The sequence below is a fragment of the Dermochelys coriacea genome, chromosome 7 (assembly GCF_009764565.3).
Source record: "Dermochelys coriacea isolate rDerCor1 chromosome 7, rDerCor1.pri.v4, whole genome shotgun sequence".
Taxonomy (NCBI): Eukaryota; Metazoa; Chordata; order Testudines; family Dermochelyidae; genus Dermochelys; species Dermochelys coriacea.
The window spans coordinates 4436639-4459404 of NC_050074.1; the positions used below are offsets into that span (position 1 = coordinate 4436639).

The 22766-nt window shown below is 40.4% G+C and overlaps 1 protein-coding gene across 6 annotated transcripts in view; it reads left to right on the forward strand.

Moving 5' to 3' along the window:
- PTPRG (protein tyrosine phosphatase receptor type G) overlaps positions 1–22766 on the forward strand; it is a 610478-nt gene that overhangs the window by 565775 nt on the left and 21937 nt on the right. For all 6 annotated transcript variants that reach the window (XM_038410554.2, XM_043518167.1, XM_038410556.2 and 3 more), the window contains 7 exons: positions 4954–5045; positions 18638–18734; positions 19924–20006; positions 20243–20377; positions 20638–20772; positions 21218–21390; positions 22343–22478. In XM_038410554.2, the coding sequence (XP_038266482.1) occupies positions 4954–5045; positions 18638–18734; positions 19924–20006; positions 20243–20377; positions 20638–20772; positions 21218–21390; positions 22343–22478 (851 nt within the window). The remainder of the gene's footprint in view (positions 1–4953; positions 5046–18637; positions 18735–19923; positions 20007–20242; positions 20378–20637; positions 20773–21217; positions 21391–22342; positions 22479–22766) is intronic.

The window sequence follows — 22766 nt, forward strand, 5'->3', positions numbered from 1 at the left end:
TAGGAGGTTTTGAGGGCACTACAGATGAGCAAAATATGGCCCTCCGCTTGTGCCAGCTCCATTTAAGAAGAGAGACAGAAATCAGATACTTTCTAGCGCACAGCATCAAATTTAGATAATGTACCTGAAGGCCTTGCCAAACTACTCCATGTCAGTTTAAATATCTTTAGTATCATGGCTTTCTTCTGTATGTCAGGGAGAATGAAGGTGTATTTATGGACTGGGAAGAAGGATTCTGGATTCAGTTTGTCTATCTTGTCTATTTAGATTATGAATTCTTCAAGGCAGGGAGTCAAACAGGTGCAGAGAAAGGCTGCTAGGGTGATCAGAAGAATGGAGAACGTGCCTTACGAGAGAAGACTTAAGGAGCTTGGTTTGTTTAGCCTAACAAAACAAAGGCCAAGGGGAGCTATGATTGCTCTCTATAAATATGTCAGAGGGCTAAAAACCAGGGAGGGAGAGAAGTTTTTTAAGTTAAGGGCCGAGGTTGGCACAAGAACAAATGGATATAAACTACCCATCAACAAGTTTAGGCTTGAAATTAGACAAAGGTTTCTAACTGTCAGAGCAGTGAAGTTCTGGAACAGCCTTCCAAGGGAAATAGTGGGGCAAAAAACAAGACAGAGCTCAATAAGTTCATAGATGGGATAGTATGACAAGGGTTCCTGCAATGGCATATGGCCACTGGAAAATATCTCCAACAGCCAGGGAGGGCTCTGAGTTACTACAGAGAATTCTTTCCCATGTGTCTGATTGGTGGGTCTCACCCACATGCTCAGGGTCTAACTGATCATCATATTTGGGGTCGAGAAGGAATTTTCCCCAGGGACAGATTGGCAGAGACCCAGGGGGGGGTTCACCTTCCTCTGCAGCATGGAGCATGGGTCACTTGCTGGTTTGAGCTAGAGTAAATGGTGGATTCTTGTAACTTGATGACTTTAAATCAAGATTTGCAGACTTCAGTAACTCAGCCAGAGGTTATGGGTCTGTTCTGTGGGTAGATGGGGTTCTTGACCTGCAATGTGCAGGAGATCAGACTAGATGATCATAACAGTCCCTTCTGGCCTTTAAGTCTGAGTCTCTTATTATGCGTCTGTACGGTGCCTAGCACAGAGGTGTTAAACACCTGGCCCATGCCAGATCCAGCCCACTCCATGTATTTATGAACCCTCCCTCCCCCCCCATGGCATATTCAGATTCTTTAGAATCTAACTATTTTATTTTATTAAGTTTCTAACGTTCATGGCGGAGAAGTTAGGCTTTCAAATGCTAAGCACGTGCAACGGTTACAGTGCTGTTTTCTTGAGTCTGCAGGCAGGCGGAAACAGTAGCTCTGGAAGTGTGAACTCCCCCTCCCCCATTATTCTTATTGTGACTGTTCATCGGGGTCACATCAGCATTATTGACTATTTCATTGCTGATCGTTTTATCAAATGGGATGGGAAAGTGGGTGGGGGTGAAGCCCATGGAGGGACTTGGGAGTTGCTATAGTAGAGAACATACAGAGGGAAGAGAGGAGGAGAGAGACAACAAGAGGGAAGGAGGAAAGAGTCAGAGAAAGCTGCATGGAGAAGGAAGAAAAAGAAAGAGCAGAATTAGCTGTGCTTCTAAACGTGAGGATACTTTGTCACTGAGCAATAATGATAGCTAAAAGTTTAGTTAATGCATAAGGACCATATTCTGTCCTTGATCTTTGGTACCAAATGCTCATTGAAATCAGTGGGAATTCAGAAGATTGAAGGGAATTTGTCATCCTAAATGTATGCCGGGGCAACGACCATAATTAAAAATGGAGATTCTGCAAAATTTAATTTGACCCCCTGATCTAATACAAAGGGCCCCTGATCTCAGCTTGGTCTCTAGGCTCTAATACAGGACTAATAAATAATAATAATAATAGCATTTTCCCTGTGATTTTTTTATTATGTGAAATTCTTAATACAGCAACGGTTATTTTCTAGGAAGCTCGGGACGTACGTTACTTTGTGGGAGTGGGAAGATGCTTTTACATACTGTTGGCACTACTGTCCCTGTGATCCATGAATTCATGAATGTCTTGGCTGTAGAAACATAAATGTATCTTAATGAAATACTATTATATTCTAATATTATAATATACCCATTGTTGGTATTTAAATATTGTAAATTGCTAGTGATATTCTAAGGCCGTTTGCTAAAATGATCAAATGTTCTCAATGTTCGAAATTACCAGGATGAGGTGATCAGATTATAAATACATTTTAAACAATTGCCCCTGTTAATAAAATAGAAGAAAGAGAATATTTTCCTCTCAGGCTGATTCAAGTTTGAAAATGTCAGTAGATGCAAAAAGCTCCCCCAAAGCCTTACTTAAGAAAATAGAAGCAGAGGAGTAATGACACGGTCATTAGTAACTGCCATCAACAAGAGAAAAATCAGATTTTTAGGGTTGGATCTATAAAATTCTTGCCAAAGTAGCATCTCATTTACACATACTGTATATTGGTACCCTTAGCTAAAAAAAGCATATGCGTTAGCTTAGTGGTTTAGTAGTTTGCCAAAGATCTTTCACTCTGAATATAGTAAATGTTACATGTCTCTTTGTTTATCTTTAAATTTTGCTGAATACCTGTAGCAATATTTGGATTTTTTTCCATCGTAACATAGATATTTTTGAAAAGCAGGAGAATGCAGAAAATGCTGCAGCTGTAGCAAAAAACCATATGGGAGGAAAAACACATCACAGGTACCTGAAGTAAACATAAGCCACATGTAATCTTCAGAAGGATATTAAATAAAATACATAAATGTCTAATAATGCCTTGAATGATGCAATCAGACAATAGTAACCATCGGGCAATAAGTTATTGCACATGCTGAATATAATCACACTTGTGTTGCTCTACATTACATTTTCAAAATGCCAATTTGCAAGCATTAACTAATTATGCCCTGAAAGCACAGGGATTGGACCAATTGAAATGGTGAATGTAGCAACATTGAGACCTCAGAAATAAGAGGGCTTGTCTAGATGAACTGAGCAGCTGGGCTGTAATCTATAGAGCACTAGCATGTCACTCACTGTTTGTCCATGGGGACCCTGCTACCACACGCACGAAGTTCCAGAGTGTGCTTTGATTGAGGCTACATCTATGCTACAGCACTTACAATGTCACAGCTGCATTGGAGTAGCTTGTGCTTGTGGTGGAGACAGGAGGGAGCTCTCCCGTTAATAACTCCTGCCTCCATGAGAGGTGGTAGCTATGTCAGCAGGAGAAACTGTCTACATCAGCATTTAGGTAAGTGTAATTTACATCACTTGGGTGTGGATTATTCACATCCCTGAGCGACGTAAATTATACCGAAGTAACCTGTAGTGTAGACAAAGTCTTACTCCACTCTGAAATAGGATTAGGTCAATACACATTAGAGAGCTTTTAGGTCAAGGTAGCAGGTTCCACACAGATACTTAGACCTTATCTGTGCTACAGGTTACTTTGGTATAATTTACGTCGCTCAGGGGTGGGAATAATCCACACTGCTGAGTGATGTAAATTACACCGAACTAAGAGCCAGTGTAGCTTGCACTGTGTCTGTGGGAGAGCTTCTCCCGCCAATGTAGCTACTGCCTCTCACAGAGGCAGGAGTCATTGAGCCAATGGGAGCGCTCTTTCCCGTTGGCTGAGTATCTCCACCAGAAGCATTACAGTGACAAAGCTGCATCGTGCTGGAGTGTAGATGTAGCCGCAGCGTGCTGCAGATTTACAGCCAGTTTGCCACGCACTAATTGTTCCTCTAGACAAGCCCTGCCTGTGGAGGGTACCCGTACATCCCAGTCTTACCAGGATGATGATGATTTTGATGATGTCTTGATTTCCGAGAAAAGAAAAGGAGTACTTGTGGCACCTTAGAGACTAACAAATTTATTTGAGCATAAGCTTTCGTCAGCTACAGCTCACTTCATTGGATGCATTTGGTGGAAAATACACTGTATTCACGAAAGCTTATGCTCAAATACATTTGTTAGTCTCTAAGGTGCCACAAGTACTCCTTTTCTTTTTGCGAATACAGACTAACACGGCTGCTACTCTGAAACCTGTCACTTGATTTCCGAGGAACTTCTTTCAGAACACTGGAAATGTCCTGGGGGTTTTATTGCATCAGTCAAAACGTTTGGTTTCTTCAAAGTGTTCATGATTTATTGCCATACTGAATGGAAATTGCTCTGTGGTTAGCAGTCCGGTGGAGTGACTGTGCTATGTTAGGAACAGTGTTTGGAATGAAGAGAAAACTCAAATGACACTGCCTAAGCTGGTCTTTTGCTCCAAGTGAATGTTAATGATGTTCGTATAGTATTTCATTACAGATTCACTGGGACACTGCTGTACTGTAAATTAAAAAGGAGAAATTCCTCCACTCCGGGAAATACAGCTTTGTCGCTGCTGAGTCAGGAGCTGTCAGCAGTGGAACAAGGGCCATTTTTTAAAGTATACTTTCTTTTGTGAGGCGATTCTGTGACTCTTAAAGAATGCATTGCCACAAAAGTGCTCCAGGGTTTGATTGTCACCTTATCTGAGAACTCACAGCTACTTTCATTTTTAAAATACACACAATTAAAATACTTCCAAAAGTATAATTGAGAAAATGGTACTGTAACTTTGTGCTAAAGGATAGCTCTGGAAAAAATGTATTACATGGCCAAAAACACTACTCATATTTGTAATAGCTAGGATTAAGTATGTTGCGTGAACAGTTGCACCCAGATATCGGTAACAGATATGCTAGGATTTCTTGTAAGTATATACGGTACAAACCATGCCACTAGAGAACTCCAATAAGGTGCATGTAAAATATTCTATGACCTGAGGTTGAAGATGGAGTTATGGATCTCACAGTCTCAGATATGAAACATATCAGGCATATTTACAGAAAAAACATGGCCTAGCAACTCTGAATATCTTTCTCTTTCTACAGATGATATGGAAGCCATTCCTGTCAAACAGTTTGTTAAACATATTAGTGAGCTGTATTCTAATAACCAACATGGCTTCTCAGAAGACTTTGAGGTAAGTTTCATTAACCTTTAAAGAAATAGACTTTTCCTAGCGTAACTAAACATTCTGTGTACTCACAGTAAGGGACAAGTAGTTTATTCCAGTCGCAATGGACCAGGGTTTGCTACCATCGCTCACATTAAATAATACCTTACTTCTTGAGTTGCCCAGGAGGAGTATGATATGCTTCAGTGTGAACTAGGGTGGTAGAATCTGCCCCTTAGTAAGCAAAGTTAAACATGGACACGGAAATTGCTGCTCTTCTGTTTATGTTGGGCCAGATCCCAAAGTCCTTATTCGGTTTTCTACTCACTCCTTACTCAGAAAAACTCCCACTGAAGTCATTGGGCTTTTTGTCAGGAAAAGTGAGTAAGGGCTTCCAGTTTGACCCACAGTATTTATATTATGCGAATATTTTAAAATATCTAGACCAGATTCTGATTGGAGTTACACCAGTGTAAATCCGGAACACCTCCATCAAAGTGAAACTGAAATTAGAATACAGCCCTTTATCTCTCTAAGTCCAGATACATGACACTCATGTATTCTACACCTAGTAACAAACAGGTTTTGGAGCTTAGCGATCAACAAGGGATTGAACCTGCAATTGTTACACATGCTGAGTAACATAGGTAGCCTCAGTGATGCCCATGGAACTACTCACAGGAGTAAGCCCTAGTGAGTGTGAGTAAGGGTTGTAGTCCCAAGCACGAATGAATGAGAACAGTTATTCTGTAGCTAGCATTAACAGGAGTTCCTTTCAATCAGTTCACAATTGAGGTTGGAAATATTGGCACTTAAGAGGTATTTTCAGCTGAGAAATCTGGTACATGGTATGCAGCTGTGGCATTGCCTCCACTGAGTGCACAATGGGACCACATTGGGTGATATCATCAGTATATGCCTATTTTAAAATGTTATGGATGGATCATAAAGACAGCTGTATTTACAAACACGACAACGGAACAAAATTGGTGGTCTCATATCTAAAGCCTCATCGTTGAATGCAATAAAGACAAGACTATATGCAGGAATTGTCTTTTATGGGATCATTTAAAACATTTACTGCCTCTGTTTGGTTGCAGTCTGTGTGAGCGGCTGCATTGTCTGATACTCAGAAACTATTGTGTAAGTCATAGACATTTTGTATTCATGAGAATGGCAAATGGATGAGGTGTTAAAGTGATTTAGTTCAATTGGCTGCTGGCTGGATGACTGAGCAGGAATATTGAGGCATTTAACAATGTTGATGGTATTCAGGACAAACATTTATCCTCCAGAGAGTAGAATTTGATCAGAATGATCAAATGCGACTCAGTCTTCTCAATTATTTATGAATTGAGCCCCCAGTGCTATTCATCACAGCTGGGTTTGACACCATTTAATTATTCAAAATAATCAGCTACACATCTGTAAACTTGATCTGACTTAATATAGGCTTTGCTTCAGCTGTCTCACAATCATTACTATTAACAAACGTTGGACATCTTCCACCTGTGTTTTCGGCAGAGGAAAACACTGCGGTGATAGCCCTTTTCTTCCCTTCGTACTGGAACTCCCCTCTGTGACTGCTACCCCACGGTAGCTCGTCAAGAGAGAGAGCCAATTAGTTCTCTTCTGGGGAGTTCACGGTCTCCTATGAAGGGAAGTAATTTTCTTTGTGGAGTACCTACTCCCTACACCAAATCCTGCTCTCTGTACTGTATATCTGGAGTAATTCCTTTAAAGTCAGTATAGTTACTCCAAATTTATACTGATGTAAGAGAGAACAGAATTTGGCCCAGATTTCCTTAAGAACAAGTAAAAATGGAATCTCTTCTCCTGAAAGAGAGGTAGAATGATCATCTTGAAAAGATAATGGGTTGATGCAGTTGTGAGGAAACACCGCTTCCTTTTGTGGCATAAGGTCTCTTGTTGACTCGTGAAGGGACCTGATTCTCTTTAGACATCAGTGGAATTGATCATGATTTACACTGATGTGAGAGGATAAGGAGGGTGGGATGGTTCGATAAAAACACAGGGTAATATTTTCAGAAGCACCTAAGTGACTTAGAAATCTTAAGTCCCATTTTCAGAAGTGGTTTTGTGTCTTAGGACCTACATCTCATTGACAGTCAGTGTGATTCAGCCTCCTTAGTGCCTAAGTCATGTCTGAATATGGGACTCATGTTCTTAAGTCACTTAGGTGTTTTTGAAAACTTTACCTTCTGCTGGAAAATGAAATTGGAAAAAAGAGAAAACAGGAGCCCAGACTCTGAAAGAGTTGTACCCAGCACAGAAAAAAAGTAAGTTTTGCAAAGAGAGACAGCCCTCTTAGTGGATAGGGACATTTGAGTGTGAGAGGAGGTCCCGAAGTAGCTTCAAAAATTCTGCAGTAGGAAGTTTTCCCCTTTGTGTCTTTGTGAAATAAACTGAAGAGGGAAATGAGCATGCTGGGAACACTTGAGGTCCGCCCTGTGTAGAAGGCGCAAGTTGTGTTATGTTTGATTAATCTTTTTGGTATAAATCCTCTCCTGTGTTTTTGGGAGCTTGCCTTGAGTTGTACTGGGAGCTTCATTATATGAAGAGCATTCCTTTGGAAGCAATGTATTTGCTCAAAATACTCAAAATTCTCTCTCTCTTAAAATGAGCTGTAATTACATTGAAATATTTTGTGACTATGCTTGGGGAGCATTTTATGTGAAAGAAGAAAAGGACTTTGAACTCACAAGCTTCCCCTGGAAGGTAGATCCAAAGTACATCCATATTCCCAACAGGGAATCATATTGCAAGTCAATGCTTTAGTGTCTAGTTAGCTAGTCTTTCTTACGTAGAGAGAATGGTTAAGATTAACCTTGAGAACAATGAATTTATTATTTTTGAAGTAACTAGAAATTAAAGTCCAGAACCTGATTGACCAACAAAACAGCCTTTTAAACTGATGCCCACAATGGATGGTTGTCCATGGTGCTTTCTGAACCTCCTCTTGAAATTTCTAAAGTAGGATTTCTGGTCTTGCTCCAATTCTGAAGAATATAAATGAATAACAATAAAATTCCTGTGAAATCCAATGGGATGCAAAGCCCTTTTTGCATTGCTACTTAAGGAACAATTCCAGCTCCTTTTTCCTATGGCACAGATGTCCTAGGTTGCATCTGGTCCATTGTGTCTACACTGCATCTTTGGAGTAGGATTTGGGTGTCCCATACCCCATGTATACTGCAGCAATGCTCTGTGGTATGCTGCCAGGGATTTTGGGAGGTGCTTCTGCAAGTATGTAAATCAGCAGGCCTTTCCAACCCACTCGGGGGAGGGGGGGAAAAGGAGCCCGGTCAGATTCTCTGAGGTGTTGCTGGATTTGGCCCTGAGAGCTCCTGTATATATGAGGCAATAGATAGCTCTCTGCCTCCTCCTAGAGTGAAGCTCCTTCTCCCACAAGGGACCTTCTCTTTCTATTCTCAGTTGGGTCTATTTCTAGAGTAAGACAGTGAGTTTTGTTAGCAAAGCTGAGTCCTTTGGCTCTAAGAAAGGGATATTAGATCAGGAAGTCTCCAAAGAACCAGCTATGAATTTTTATAGCATAATACACTATTTGCATTTCATAGATCAGATAATTTTATTTGCCACCTCCAGTTCTTTAGTGGGTGGGTCAGCCCTGCTGCTGGAAAGATTAGCTTGGGTAAATGTAAACTTTTCAGACCTGTCTGCTGCCTGTAGATACATGGGGATGGTGATTCACTGCCAATTTGGAGTCTGAGCAGGCTAGCTGAACTGAAGGCAGCCTGTCTACCTCCCTTATCACATAAATTGAAAATATCTTTATGCTCTAGTGACACCTTCTCGGAAAGCTCTGAAATATAAGAAAACAGCATAAATCCATATCTTTTGAGATGTGGCACAGATCTGCTAACTTTGTCCTTGCAGCTGTTGCAGTTTGGGTGTCACTGAATCTTTATTATACTGTGATCCATAATGTTTCTGTTTCTGAAGAGCTCTGCTGAAGATTGAGAAATCACTGTGTTCCCAAACTTTTCCTGAAGTCAATGGGAGTTAGACACCTAGCTGTCTTTGAGGATCTGGCCCTAAGGCCTAATCTACACTAGAAGAGGTTTGCCAGTATAACTATGCTAGAATAATTGTATTGGCACACTTTCCTATCGTAGACACAGCCAAAGACAGGATTTTGCTGGTAGACTTGGATCAACGCTAGGGCGTTTGCCAGTATAAAAGAATTGTCATTAAAGAAAAAAAATCACACTCCTAACTGATATTTCTATACCAGCAAAAGTTTTAAGTGTAGACCTGGCCAAAAGCTGCTACAGTCAGAGATTAACATTTTAATATCCCAGTCTGTGCATTTCCATATTGTATTGATCTTCTGAGGGATAGACTGGAAAGAACAAAGATGCATGTACTGTGATGCTACCTGATGGAGGAGCATCCATATTCTATCATAGACTCTTCCTGAAATCCAATATTCTCGTTACCTAGTTTGAATGTTTAACCCCAGGAAACGGTTTTTGTAAATTCACAATCAAAATTCAAGGGAAACAGTACAGCAGGGTAGCCCAAATCCTGGACTTTCTCTTACTAATTGTGTATATTATGGTAGCACCTGAAGGCCTTGATCCAGATGAGGGCCTCATTGTGTTCAGTGCTGTACAAACAGGCGTGTTGACCTGCTTCCTGCATCCTAAGAGCTCATGCGCTAATGAAAGAGAAGATGCAACAAGCAAATGTAACAAGACTGTGGGAGGGAAAAGGGAATGTGAGGATGCTTGTCTCACTGCCTATTATCACTTCTATATTAGCTTGTGTAGTTTGTTTTGTCCCTGCTTCTGTATAGACTATCCCCAACCACCCCTCTGTCTAATGTTATTGAAGGATTTATACCTGTGCTAGATTCTTAAAAGATTCTATGCTATACCTATTGCTAGATCCTTGCAAGCTACTGGGTGAGTATCAGTACGTCCTCTTAGCCTTTGCTGGGATAAGGCAGGACCCGCTGCAAGAATTACAAAAAGTTGGCAGACTAGAGTCCTATGATTTTGGGGCAATGATAAAAATGATCTTAGTGATGAATGAACTAGTCGCTTTCATCCTCAACATACCAAAATAATTTTCAAACATAACTACTGATCTTTTTTTATATATGCCTGTAAATGAAGCTCCTTTAATCTACTCATGTAGCCTCCCGATTGTTGTTCATATGCCTAAAAATCTCCTGATGATAGGAAGGCAATTGACCTAAAATAAGGGAGACATGTAATGCCCACAGAATTCAAGTCAAAAGACTGGGTTCACAATCAGCCATTCCAGTGAAATTTTTTGCTCATTAGTTCTCATTACCAGATATGTAGCAATTCGATTTTACACTTAAATTTTGTGAAAATTCTTTGAGTTAAAAAAACTATCTGTAACTTGTTTCAGAAAGGCAATGAAAATGAGTCATTAAACCTTGGTATATTAATTCCCAATTAGTATTTGCATGGACCATATAATTAAAAGCTAAATTAGCCATTATAGCGCTGAATATAACATTTCTTATAGTAACTAAAGGTTGATTGAACCCAGATACTTTGGGTTCTTGAGTTGTCAATAAGTTGAAAAGGACAAAACAAGAGCATTATCCATTGATCTTCAAATACTAGTGTGTTCTGAGAAGTTAAACCTAAAAGACACCAGTACATTAGCTAGACTGAATTAAATTCAATAAAAAGAGACCAAGGAAATTTTTTTAAAAATGTCCCAGACTCCATTGCTCACAATAAGCCAACAAGAATCCTTTCAGTTAAAACCTGAGGTTCTTACTCCTTACACAGTCAAACTGATAATGGAGTTTACCTGAGTGAAAACACAGAATAAGGATGTCAGGATTTATTTGGCCCCAAATTGATGGTGTTTTACATAGAGCAGCAGAATAATGTAGGCATTAGAGCCTGCAGAATGGGCATTGTGAGAGGATAAGTAACTAGAGTTCTATTATATCTACCGACATCATCTCCTGTCTTGTCGACTGCAACCTTTTGTCCCTGGCCTCTGCGACACCCACAACACCTTATGAGAAATGTAGCTGCTAAGATCATCTACGCTGCCTGCCATTCTGAGAATGTCACACTCCTCTTTGATTCTCCACTGGATTTTCCACCACATTTTAGGTTTCTTATTCTCTCCTTCAAGGCCTTTCATCACTGTGCTCCTACTTACATTTCTGATGCTATCTCTTACCATGTCTTCCCTTCCACCGGCTCTGTCAGCCCTGATCTCCCCATCTCATCTGTGTACTTCTCAGACAACTGGTTTTGTACTTTTTCCCACACTGCCCCTTCTGCAGGGAACACCTTCCCTGAACTAGTTCATAAGGCAATCGTCCTCCTTAAAACACTTCCTCAAGATCCACCTCTACCGTGAATCCTGTAGGAAGTTAGCCATCTAAGCGGGACATTTAGAGAGAAATTATAATTATATTTTTAGAAACAGTTGATTGTTTTATCCCTTTGCCATGTGTTTCCTGAGACTGCCAGCTCTTTGAGGCAGGGACTGTGTCTCGCTATATGTTGGAAAACACGTGAATGCTACTTTAATGCAAATAATAATAATGACTGTCCCATGCTGCTGATGTGACTGAGGCAGCTTAGGGAAACTTGTGTCGGAAAAAGATTTTCTATTGTAGAGAAAGAACCAGAGCTCGTGAAGTCTTTCAGTGACACTGGTGCTATTACGTGGGAATATCAGGTCTTTGTTTGGTGGCCTATGTGAGACAAACTGATGTCCTCAGTCCAGTTCTTAGAGGAGGATGCCCACATCACAAAACCCCAATCATACTCTCAGCAGAGAGGGCCTGGAGACTGCACGGCCCTCTCTCCTTTAAGCTATTCCATAAGAAAAAAAAGTCATGGCATATTGGCAGGAGGATGGTGTCAGGGAGCTTTGCCTCTAGGGGTTATTTGTACACTGGATAAGCAGAGGACTTCAGTCTCCATTTTGTTTAGTTCAAAGGCAGTAACATTCTCTTCAAGTTTTAAGTGTTAAGAAAAGACATCTTCAAATAATCAGCTCTCACTGTGTCAGACCTCTTGTTCCATGGCCATGTTTGTCACCAGCTTATGCATGATCTCACCTCTCTACTAACTTTTTGTTAGCCATCTGGGAGCATAGTGTGGTTAAGAAAATAGTCACTTCACTTCCCAACTCAGAGATACTCGCAGTTCTTCACCACTCCTTTTGGTTCATGGTATGGTTTGTAGGTTTTGGAGTTCCAGTCCTTTTCTCTTCAGACATCTCTTGACACAGTCTTTCCATCATACACTTGGTCTTCCACATCCTTTTTGCTGTCCTCTTCTTCCAATGCTTTCTTTGCTGGTCATTCTTCTCCCATTTTTATCACATCTCCAGCCCACCTCAAATGTGTGCTCTCCAGCCCATCCATCACTGAGAGCCCCATGTTAATCTTTTCTCTAATTTCTACCATATGCACTCTGACTATCCTCCACTTGCCTGCCATTCACCACATTTACCTGTATCTTCTTTTCTTCCATCTCTGTCAGACCCGCTGTTTCCAAACCATAGAGCAGGCAGGGACAAACACACGCAGCATATGCTTTTCCTTTCTGTTTGTTACTTAATTGCCAGTCCCACAGAACTCCTGCCATTTGAGTTCTTCTTTTCAATTCTGCAGATCTTTCTCAGGTGGCACTAGGAGTACTTACCAAGTGCACAAATTCCTTTTCAGATTCAGCTTCTCTCCTGAATCTTCAATAGGTACTTCTTCAGCCACCTTTCCTACTTGCATAATTTCAGTTTTCTTTCTGTGTTACCTTCAAACCATGATCTTCAGCCACAGATGCCCACTCTGATACCATATTTATCAGTTTCTCTTTCCTGTCAGCCAAAAGGGCCAAACCATAAGTATACATTAGTTTTCTCTATTTCCCCACAGGCTTGTTTCTCCTACTAATTAACTCTATAACTAGGGTGAAGAGAAGTGGACTCAGCACCTGCCTTGTCTCAGTTCCACCGTCACCTTAAAGCTCTCTGAAATTCCATGTATTGTCAGCTCTTAGCCAGCTTAGCTCTTGGCCCTCGATACAGCTCCTCTATCATCTCCACCTCTTAAAGTCTCCCTCCCATCCACCCATCTCAATATTCCAAACATCAGCTCCTGCAGAACCAACTCATACGCTTTCTCAAGATCCATAAAAGCTCCACAGCAGTAATATTCTCCATTTATCGTTCTTTCACACTTCTGTCTCATTGCGTTTATACCACGCCTTTGCTGCCTAAAGCCATGTTGCTCCTCTTCTTTATTTTCCTCCACCTTGCACCTCAACTATGTCTCCAAAACTTTCTCAAGGACTTTGAGATGCTGACTTAACAGGTGATGCCCCGATAAGTGTTTGGATTATTTGCATTACCCTTACCCTTCCAAAGAGGCTCTGTCAATCCGATTCTCCTGTCATCTGGTATCCTTGCCTGATCCCAGCAAATCTGTAGACATCTATGAAGCCACTTTGCTCCAGTATGTCCAACTTCCTTGATCATATCATCTTGACCAGTCTTCATCTTCTTCGGTGCTGCTTCTACCTCCTCTACTGTGATTGATACCTTTTGAGGTTTCTCCATAATTGTTGGTGGTGCTTGCATTTGCAACTCCCTCTTCTCATTTAGCACCTTTGACAATATTTTTTCATACTTCAACCACCTCTTTAGGGTTAGTCACCACACAGTTCCCATCCTTCACACACAGATTTCTTCAAATCTTGTATTTCATTGTTTCTCTCTTTTAACAACCCCAAACCAATTTCCTGCTATCATCATCTCCAGCTTTCTGTATAATTTCTCCCAAGCATCCATTCTTGCCTTGGCAACTGCCTTCTTAGCCTCTTTTTTTGCCTGTTTGTATGCATTTTTTATTCTCATTATCATGAGCTGCTGCCTCAAATTCTTTGAATAGTTCTTTATCCTTTTTAACTTCTCTTGTACATGTGACTTCCACCACCAGCTTGTTCTCTGAAAGTGCCTCATCTCTGCCTCATTTTACTTCCACTGCCTTAATGAAACATTCTTTCAACTTCCTCCATTTTTTCTCCACTAACTTCACTGTTGTTGGCAAAGCATGAAAGCCTTCCTTTACTTTTTGGCAGAACTCTTCCTTTCTCCCCCTCTCCCTCTTATAAAACCACCAATGCAATTTCTTCCTCAATTTCATCTTCTTTCCTGTTATCTCAAATTGCCGTCAGATTTTAGCTATTAATACCTTACCTTGTTCTGACACATATTCACTCAGTGTAACCTTTATAGCTTTCACCTTTTTCATGTGTTTCTCTTCTTATCAAAATATTGTCTATTTGGGTTTTACTTTTTCTGCTGTAGAATGTCACCGTGTGGGATTCTTTTATTTTCAAACCATGTATTCACCACTGAAAATCCGTAGAGCAAACACCACCCAACCCACCTCTCTCCTTCTGCATTTCTTTTATCAAAGCCAAATTTACCCACCACTCCTTTCATGAGGCTCCCTTCAGCACCACAGCAAATTCATATCACTTCCAACCGCTAACAAGATGATACTGTCACTCATAACCACAAACTCTGCTAGCTCATTGCTAATGCTCTTCTTCTCTTCCATCGGTCGACCTCGTTACATCACACGTATCCCTAGTCTCTGTCATCAGCCATAGTGCTGTCAATCGGTCTCTTCTTTCTACCCTCATGACACCCTGAGCAATCTCTGGGATCACAATAGTAGCTACCCCATTCATTTTCTTTTTCCTCCAGGCCAAAAAATGTTAAATCCACCTTTCAAGATTTTACTTTTGCATCCACACCACCTAATTTCCTGGAGACATAGTATATAGATTTTACTTCCAGTCATTGCCATCTCTCCTGACCTACCTGTAAGTGAACCTACATTCCACACTGCAATTTCCAGGTCTTTGCTAATGTGTTGCTGTAGCCCGCAAAAGGGCGCATCAGCTAACCCCAGTGTGGTAGCATGTTTTAAGGACTTGAGCATGAAGAATCCATAATACATGAAGAACCTAGGAACTAAGTAGCCTACTGGCACTGGCCCACTTTGCTGACCCACTGGCAGTTTTCATTCAGAGTTTACCTTCTCAATCAGCTGCCATCAAAAGCTTCCAAGCCTGATCTACCCAAATCTGAGAGGTTTCAGAGTAGCAGCCGTGTTAGTCTGTATCCGCAAAAAGAAAAGGAGGACTTGTGGCACCTTAGAGACTAACAAATTTATTTGAGCATAAGCTCACTTCATCAGATGCATTCAGTGGAAAATACAGTGGGGAGATTTATATACACAGAGAACATGAAACAATGGGTGTTACCATACACACTGTAACGAGAATGATCAGGTAAGGTGAGCTATTACCAGCAGAGGAGCGGGGAGGGGGATGGAGGGACCTTTTGTAGCGATAATGAAGGTGGGCCATTTCCAACAGTTGACAAGAACAGTGGGGGGAGAGAGGGGAATAAAAATGGGAAAATAGTTTTACTTTGTGTAATGACCCATCCACTCCCAGTCTTTATTCAAGCCTAAGTTAATTGTATCCAGTTTGCAAATTAATTCCAATTCAGCAGTCTCTCCTTGGAGTCTGTTTTTGAAGGTTTTTGTTGAAGAATTGCCACTTTTAGGTCTGTAATCGAGTGACCGGACAGACTGAAGTGTTCTCCAACGGGTTTTTGAATGTTATAATTCTTGATGTCTGATTTGTGTCCATTTATTCTTTTACATAGAGACTGTCCAGTTTGGCCAATGTACATGGCAGAGGGGCATTGCTGGCACATGATGGTATATATCACATTGGTAGATATATTGGTAGATAATCTGAGAGCCATTTCCGCCTCTCGGGGCAAAAAGCTGCCCTACCCTCAACACTTGTCTGCCAAGTTAGCCACTGGCACTTTTTAGGGTTGATCACTTATACCACTCAGTCTCCAGAGCTGTATTTGCCACTCAGTGAGTGTTAACCCCCTCTACCATAAGGAGATTTACGACTGGAAATTTCCCTTTCCGGAGCTGAGGCTATAGTGGCATTATTCCAACTCCTCCAGTACTTTTAAGGGCAACATAAAAAAGGTTAATTAAAATGATTAACCTTATAAATCATTCCCTTCTGGAAAAATCCTATAGAAGTTAATAGAAAGTGATACATTTACAATGCAGTATTAAATCATCATGGAGAATTCCTTAGCAAGGATATAATTCTCTATTAAATTCGACGGCTCTTTAGAGTACTCTTTGTAGAACACTATTGGATTCTTCTGTATTAAATTCTGCAGGAGTTTTTCTGTAAATGTTGGGACACTAATAACCATTTTAAAAGGTTCATAATGAACATAAAGAATTTTTAAAAAATGATGAGTGCCATACAATCATAGAGGAATGATACGATCTGAAGTCTAAAATGCGACAAAAATGATCATCAGTTTTCCAACTGTGGTTTAGACTGAACTGATGTTTCCTATTGTATAACCAGAGCACCAGAAGTGAGCATACTCCTCCTGTCTTCTGCATACTGGCACTACAAGGCAGAATTAGAAAAAGTGCACACATTAATATGAAAAATATTTTTCCTTGCTAGAAATGAAATTCTGTCCATTTAAACCAGCTGATGATTCAGCCGGATTTCTTTGTCTTTGCTGAGATCATCCCCTTGACTGTAGTATGTTCCTCCCTATGGAAGAGCAAGAAAGGCAACTATTCACTGGGGATGCCTTGTGAATATAAAGCCACAAAATGTACTTGGATTTAGAATACTTTGCACTTTTAAAATGGAAATGCTGTGGAAAATATCAAAATTACTATGCAACCCCTTTGTGAAATGTCCGCATAATTCTGAACTTTGTTACATCTGCTGTTTGTATAGCATTTCTCTTGATAATTTTCTCTGTCACTTAGCTCCTGATCTTTGTAGCAGCTGTGCACTGCTAATGACTTCCTTTACTAGGCAGGTTCTATATGGTTGTATTTTAAGCTTCTAGTACAAAATAATTTAGCACCCCATAACCTTGGGGAGAATTGGGTTTTGGGAAGGTATTTCTTGGGCCCACAAAAATCTTTATAAACATAGTTTCTTCTACAACTATTTATACAAACATGCATTGAACTATTTTCATAAAGTGTGGAAAGAAATGGAATAATAATGTTAATGCTAAGGTGCTAAGCTCTTAACTTTGTCATTAGGATCTTTTTTCTGGATGTAAAAGAGTGGTAACATTTTGAGATTGTGATTAAGCACATGTAAGAAAGTATATCTTGAATATGATATTGCCTATGAGTTAATTGATTTAAATATCACCCCAGATTAGGACAGGGACATGTCAGACTGGTGAAGTCTGCAAGACATCCTCTGAAACCTTGTAACTCTTTAAATGAATCTGGAAGAAGGCAAATCTCTGCTATGCTAATGCTGTGAGGAGAAGACACCCACTCTGCTGTTTTAACAGACCCACATTGTATGGTTTAATTGTGCATGCTAGAATTATGCTGAGAACTGAATGTCAGTAGGAGTCAAGCACCTAAACTACTTAGACATTTTCGTAAACTCCAGTAGGCACCTCTCTGCATTTTGAGGCACATAAATCCCTTTAAAAAGAAAAGGAGTACTTGTGGCACCTTAGAGACTAACAAATTTATTATAAATCCCTTTGTACCTCTTACCTTTGTTGTGTTATATAAATGAGATGAATATAAATATATGTACCTAAACATGGATAACATTACATTTTTCTTTCAAAAAAATTTTTTACTCTTCAGTCATTGCCATCAGTTGTATTTAATGTACTTTTCATAACCATCAGATCTAGTTTTAAAAAATTATATTGAATCATGCCTGTGCAAAAAGCTAACAAATGACCACTACATCACTTACATTCCTTTAAAGCCATATTTTGAAGGCAACATAAATAGGTACACAGTAGGGCTAGTCAAAAATTTTCTAATGAAATTATATTTTGTACTACATCTCCCATGATGCACTATGGCCAGTGACTCCTATGACACACCCCTTCTTCTCATCAAGAGAGTAGAAACTGGTGCATCCTGGGAGATGTAGGCTGTCTAGAAAGCTCAGCTTACAGAGGAGAAAAGCACATAAACTGTGACTTCTATAGAGTGACCAGACAGCAAATGTGAAAAATCAGGACGGGGGTTGGAGGGCAATAGGAGCCTATATAAGAAAAAGACCCAAACATCGGGACTATCCCTATAAAATCCGGACATCTGATCACTTCTACCTAGACTTCTACCAGTGGTGCCATTTTGAATTGAAATATTTTTTGAAAACTAAATTTGTCAACCATTTCTGTGGGAGAGAGAAAACCCTAATCCGACCAGCTCTAGTCCATAGGCCTTTCACTGATCTTTGCAGAGGGGTGAATTCTACCCATTTGGGAGACCTGATTCTGTAATCAGAGACCAGGACTCAGTTAACATCCCTGATTTGAAAAGAATGTGTCTTACTGGACTATTTTAAAAGATTACAACAAATAAATCAGACAATTAAAATGTGATGTTTAAACATGTTTGCAAAGAGCTGCTGTTGTTGTAAAATGAGACAAACAAGGTTTTTGTATTTATGTATTTTCCGTCTGAATAATTTTGTCACTAGGAAGTGCAACGCTGTACAGCCGACATGAACATCACAGCAGAACATTCCAATCACCCAGATAACAAGCACAAGAACAGATACATCAACATTTTAGCATGTGAGTAAGCATTTACAGTAAATACAGTACATAAATTATACAAGGCCCTCTGTTCTAAGAGGGTCAGTGCATGAGAGGAAAACCCAGGTTGTTTAAAATTAATTTTAATCAGAGAGGGACAGCAACTGACAATTACAATTCTAGTCTTGTTGAAGTCTATATGAGTTTTGCCATTGACTTCAATGGGGCCAGGGTTTCACCCACACTTTTTACTGGGAAAACATTGACAAATTGGTGTTAGATATTGCAAGTTTAGCTTACAAAAGTAGCAGTCCTGCATAAGACAATGCAACTAAATAATTAAGATCAAATTACTGGCAGAACTCTATATGCTAATCTGAAAAGTGACTTAAGGGAGACATGTGGTGGATCAAAGTGTTTTATTGATGATCCTTGGGATTCATTTATCTTCCCAAATATGCTAAAGCTGAGATTGGTATGTCTGTCACATTTCAAACTGCTCCACGAGAGAGAGCGACTTGGACAAACAATGACCTTCTTAGCACATTGCAGGTCTCTCTCATCAACCTTCGGAGAATTGCAAAGCTGAAGTCTGTTTCAGGACTGCAAATTATTCTGAGTCTGAGCTGGGAGGTGGAATAACTTTCTCTGTTGTCATCTCTCATGTAGAACTGATGGGAGATTGGCAGTCAACACATATTGTATAGCAGTACTGAATTCCTGCTCCTGTAAAGGTCACAATGCAGAGCTTTGCACTCAAGAACACCAAACGCAAATGGGACAAATCCAGCATGATTTTAATTGTATAAAAAATACAACCTTCTGACTTACATCCTCCGAGAGGGAGGATGGCCCAGTGGTTAGGGTGGGTCTTGGAAGACACCATGGGAGTGGAGAGACCTTACAGGCACTCAGATACTGCGGTAAGGGGGCGGTCCTTCGATAGGTCCCCCTTCTCCTAACACACCTACTCCTCCCATTTCATACTTCTTAAAGGGACGCTGTCACATACTAAAAAAAAAAACCACCCCTCATTTGTGTACAGCCCGAGGCTGTGATCCTGCAATCAGAGCAGACCGTTCCCTTTCCATCACCGTAAAGTCAGTTTACACAGGTTATGTGCAGGCAACGTGAATATCACCCATAAATAGCTAGGAAATGGGATGGTTTACCTGCATTATTTTTAATGTGCTTTCCCTTCGTGCTTCTCTACTGTTTTTTCTCATAGATGATCACAGTAGGGTGAAACTAAGGCCTTCTCCAGGAAAAGATTCTAAGCACAGTGACTACATTAATGCTAATTATGTTGATGTAAGTTGTTTGAATATATTTTCTCCTCTCTCATTGTAAATACATTCATAAAGGGGGAAATCTATCCGATTGCTCCTTATGAAGTGTTTGTGTTTTCTGAATTCCCCGGGACTCCTGTTACAAACTCCTCAAATATTCAGAACAGGAAAGGCACCTCTCTTTGTTACCTGTAAATTATTAATATGTCTGCCTTGCTGCTGCTTTCATCTTACTTTGCATTTTGGTTTTCTTTGAAGGGTTACAACAAAGCAAAAGCCTATATTGCCACCCAGGGACCTTTAAAGTCTACATTTGAAGATTTCTGGAGAATGATTTGGGAACAAAATACTGGAATCATTATCATGATTACAAACCTCGTGGAAAAAGGAAGAGTAAGGGACTATGTAGCTTGTTAATGGCTACCCTTTTCTATTTAATATAGTGAATTAAATCCTGCCTTCGGATTCATGAATGGGCCGAATTTGACCCATTAGCTTTAAATACACAAATAGTATATTGCTATATAGTGTATAAATACCAGAGCGGAGATATAAATTACTAGGCATGATTTTTTACCCTTTCTAATAAACTCTAAATATGTTTTTAATAAAACCAAAATGACACCAACCCATCTAATTCTCCCTTTATTCAGAGAAAATGTGATCAGTACTGGCCAACAGAGAATAGCGAGGAATACGGCAACATTATAGTCACATTGAAGAGCACAAAGGTACATGCCTGCTACACTGTCCGCCGTTTCACAGTCAGGAACACAAAAATGAAAAAGGTGAGTGAGCCCCCTCTGTTCATGTTAATTTTCTGTATGGCTTGTTAAGTGCAAGCATCATGCCAGAAAAGCCAAGGGGTCTTGCCTGCTATGGGTACAACTTTCAGTAGCTGGCTGGTGAGAAATAACTACATGAAACCTGGGTTACTTGACATCTGGCAAAAGCATTTACACTGCATTGTTGCACCCACAGTGGAGAGCTGTGCAGAGTTTCTTTTCCATCGGGGGAGTTCTCATGGCTATTGTTTTCCCCGCTCTCCTGTGCATTTCTCGCCGGGGACTCTGTCTGCATCAAACAGGAGGCAGAGCTCGCGGAGCAGGGGCACATCTCCATTTTAGTCTCAGCTGACACATGTTTGTTTGAACATGTTGATAGAGTCTGAAGTAGTTCCCGGTCTCCCCTTTCCTAATATTTATCTCCTTGTTGGGTACGTTTTACATACAGGGTCAGAAAGGAAACCCCAAAGGGCGACAGAATGAGCGAATGGTTATTCAGTATCACTATACACAGTGGCCTGACATGGGAGTGCCAGAATACGCGCTGCCTGTGCTAACCTTTGTGAGGAGATCTTCAGCCGCCAGGACCCCGGAAATGGGACCGGTGCTTGTACACTGCAGGTATGGCAACTCTGGTTAACGAGGGCATGGAAAGCACACTTGGGATGCAACAGGTAATGTAGGTGGTTTCTTATTAACAAGCAAATACAACAGATTATTAACACAACAATTCAAAGCAAAATGAAACTCATCTCAGTGCAAAGCCTTTGAACCACTTCATCCAAGCAGGTATAAGTGATGCATCGGTCTTCTGTAAGGTGCCTACACAGGGGTGAATTTCAGATGCAAACAAAGGTGCTGGCAAAGGACATGTACAACTCCACATACTTGCTATTTGCACTAGACATTTCTAAGGTTTGTTTAAAAAATTCCAGCCATCCAACCAGAGAGTAACGATACCATGTCTCTCTAGGCTGACCAGTCATGCTCTGTAAATAAAGATTAACGAATAATCAAAGACCTAGTTAAGGAATTAGTTTGCAAACCAGCCGTGGTCTGAAAGATGTTAGCATTGATTGTATGGCAAACAGTTCTTGGGAAATAGTCTGGTCGCAGATAACTTTCATACAGGAAAAGCAAGTAAATTCTGTGGCTACATTATTTGCTATGAATAGAACACCCAGTGCTAGCAATGGGGGAGCTCTCACAGATGTTAAGGTCAGAATAACCATCGTATGACCATAATGATCATCTAGTCTGACTTCCTGCATAGGTGTTAGTGTGGTGTTAGCACTTGCACTCAGCAGGGGGCATCGCTGCAAATGTCCTCAGAAGGAAGCTAGAGAGGGAAAAGGAAACAAACATTTGGAAAAATAGCTAAAATAAGCACACATTGTCATGTGATTAAAATTTTAGAATGCATGTAACATGTTACTTTAAGGACTTAATGATCAGGAGGGTCAAGGTGTTCTAATAAAACTTGGGGACAGAAATGTAGGAACTCTGTTTTGCCATTCATAACATTTAATTTCATACAGCGGAATTATCAGGGTTTCTTTCCTGTCCTTTGCAGTGCTGGTGTGGGCAGAACGGGGACCTACATTGTGATAGACAGCATGCTGCAGCAGATAAAAGACAAAAGCACAGTTAACGTCCTGGGTTTCCTGAAACATATCAGGACACAGCGCAACTACCTCGTTCAGACAGAGGTAAAGGCTGGAGTGATACTGAATTCAAAGCAGTGTTCGTTTTTATGATGTGATCAAAAAGGAAATAGGTTTTTCAGTTACCTCTCTCTCAATGTGGAATATGTTTCAGCAGGTGTTTTGGTGACTTGGAATGTCTTTTTTCAAGACCAGAAACTTTTGATTCCTCCCTTGACTTCTTAAGTGTTGAGATTATACTTGTGAATGTATACTCCAGTCTGAGCAGTATTTATAGAGTGAGCTTGCTGTAAAAAGGAAATGTAACCATTTCCTTCAGTGTGCTGTCCGCCT